The sequence below is a fragment of the Penaeus japonicus genome, unplaced genomic scaffold (assembly GCF_977035675.1).
Source record: "Penaeus japonicus unplaced genomic scaffold, GWHDUDI00000001_assembly GWHDUDI00000013, whole genome shotgun sequence".
In the NCBI taxonomy this organism is placed as follows: Eukaryota; Metazoa; Arthropoda; class Malacostraca; order Decapoda; family Penaeidae; genus Penaeus; species Penaeus japonicus.
Window position 1 is genome coordinate 5,609,063 of NW_028234415.1, and position 2,500 is coordinate 5,611,562.

The 2,500-nt window shown below is 33.6% G+C and overlaps 1 protein-coding gene across 1 annotated transcript in view; it reads left to right on the top strand.

Annotated features, from left to right (window-relative positions):
* Window positions 1-2,500, top strand: part of LOC122266042 (GTPase regulator associated with FAK) — a gene marked incomplete at its 5' end in the record, with an annotated part of 65,067 nt that overhangs the window by 49,444 nt on the left and 13,123 nt on the right. Inside the window, 5 exons of the mRNA XM_086542885.1 lie at window positions 179-284; window positions 436-595; window positions 907-1,074; window positions 1,251-1,502; window positions 1,880-1,935. Of these exons, the coding sequence (XP_086399011.1) occupies window positions 179-284; window positions 436-595; window positions 907-1,074; window positions 1,251-1,502; window positions 1,880-1,935 (742 nt within the window). The remainder of the gene's footprint in view (window positions 1-178; window positions 285-435; window positions 596-906; window positions 1,075-1,250; window positions 1,503-1,879; window positions 1,936-2,500) is intronic.

Below are 2,500 nucleotides of genomic sequence, written 5' to 3' on the forward strand. Positions count from 1 at the left end.
AAGATATGAGGATAGCTTTTTTTTTTAAAGTTTATGACATAATTTATTATTAGAATTATTATTGTTTATATTTGACATATACATATAAGCACTGCTAATGTAAAAATGAACATCAGGTTTTGTATAAGAAATAAATATAAAGGTCAAGACCTTACTATCTTTATACTCTTTATTGCAGAGCAAGATCGGTTGTTTCAGCGTGTAAATGAGATCCACAGTTTGGTTCATAAACTACCTAAGACAAACTTCACTGTTCTTAAGACCCTCGTTCAGCATTTAGTAAAGTAAGCAGCAGAATCCAGTGTTTCTTTGCATTTTTATATGTTCCTAATGTTCTGTGGTAATTAGGCTCTTTTCTTTCATAATGGATTATCTGTTTTAGTATTGGATGTTATTAATTGAAAAGGACTTATTTGACATTTTTTTTTACTACAGTGTGTCCAGTAAGAGCGAAAAGAATTTGATGACTGTTAGTAATCTTGGTGTGTGCTTTGGGCCAACATTACTGCGACCAGAAGAGGAGACTGTAGCTGCCATTATGGATATCAAATTCTGCAATATTGTTGTTGAAATCCTCATTGAGCACTATGATAAGGTAACTAAACTGTATGCTAGTTGAAAGTTCTTTCATCTGAAGAATGTGAATTTATGGTTTTCATATAGGTATTATTATGAGAGGCACTTTTGTTAGGTTAAGTGTGGGGGATTTTGGAATTGATTTTGAATGATTATTTTGTGCACATACAATGAAACTTAAGAAGTGCTTTATATTTATAAGAAAGGAAAAGTTGATATATACTGTTTTTGAGGTTTTGGTTATACATTCTAGAATACAAAATGAATGAGAATTAAAAAGTATATATATATATATATATTGACTCTAATAAGTTTGGATCTTGCTTCTAGATATTTAATACTGTCCCGGAGCCTCTTGTGGATGTGAACAGAGTGACAGAGGGAAAGACCTCACCCAAATCATCTCCTCCTCCTTCAAATAACCACACCAGTGCTTCCCAGTCTTCTTCACACACGTACTCATCCTCTAGTGCTCCAAAACATATGCCAGTCTTACAGGTGAGTTTGGTCTAGTGAATTGTGTACACTTGTATGCTGCTGATGATACAGGAAAGGAATATTTAGTGCGTGCATAGCAAATTTGTATGTTTATTTTCATCATTATGTGTATTCGAGACAGCAGTTTCGATATCAAGAAGTAGAGATAACTTTAATGCTATATTTTTGTTTGACAGAAGGTTGTGACATCTTTTACAACAAGTGAACCCCAGACAGTGCATTTTGGTGCACCATCAAGTCTTCCCCCACACTTACAACGTTCAGATGCATCATCCAATCTCAAGACTCAGACAACGCCCTCTGGGGTTGGGTCAGGTCTCCACACACATGTACCAAGTGTGTATGCAAATGTCCCGCCACCACCTTCTGCTACACATCACTGGAGCAACTCCCCCTCTTTGTCTAGTCTTAACTCTGGTATGTTTTTCTTGATTTAATGTCTTTCTCCTTGTTTTAGGGACATCTTTCACATAATAAATGGATTTTATGCTCTTGCTTCTTCTAAATTTCAAATTTTGTTCCTTTGTTATAAAACAGTCTTTAGGCTAAGATAATTTATATCCTCATATTCAGATACCCATTTCAGACACCTGATTTGTCACTATGTCACTCTCATGACTTAAATGACTTGAAAGGTGTCATTTTTTGCTCCTTCCTATCCTTTTTCAATTTCTTCACTGATTTCATCCAACATCATCTGTCATTCAGTCTATCATACTGTCTCCTCTCTGCACATCCAAATACAGGTCTGCATTTTGATTTATAGTATACAACATGCATCATATAATCTGTGTGCATTTTCTAGGAGGACCTATCACCAAGTCATATACCTCTTAAACCCTTTATAATTGATAGTCTCATGTAATATCTGCTTTCATATTAATTAAAGTTACATTTCATTCAGTGTATTTTCACTTTGTATAAAGGTACAGCAAAAAGCATGGAAAAATGTAGTTATAACTGCACTTTGAGTAATTGTTTCAATAGTTAAATGAAAGCACAGATAGTTGCGTTGAAAGAGGAATATAATTTTTTCTTGATTTGTATATCCTTGCATGGAGGCCAATGCTTTTTTGAGTAGAATGCATATGTTTCAAGGTAATATATATTTATTCATGTCCAAGATGATGGCATGTTAAATAGTTTGATATAAGATATGAGGAAGATTGAATTGAATTGATGAAATCCCTTCTAGTTTATATGAAAGTAAAAATAGAACTCTCTAAGATTGTGATGCATTGTTTGCCAAAAGTGGATAGATAGGAAATATGAATGAGTATGCCATTTTCTCTACATGAAGGTATCTGTTTTGGTATATTTTGATGGGCATGAGATCTAGATTTTGGTATAAAGGATTATATATGTTTATAATTTTACAATATAGGCAATTGTATGGATACCTGATGGCTACATATTCCTTTTGCTC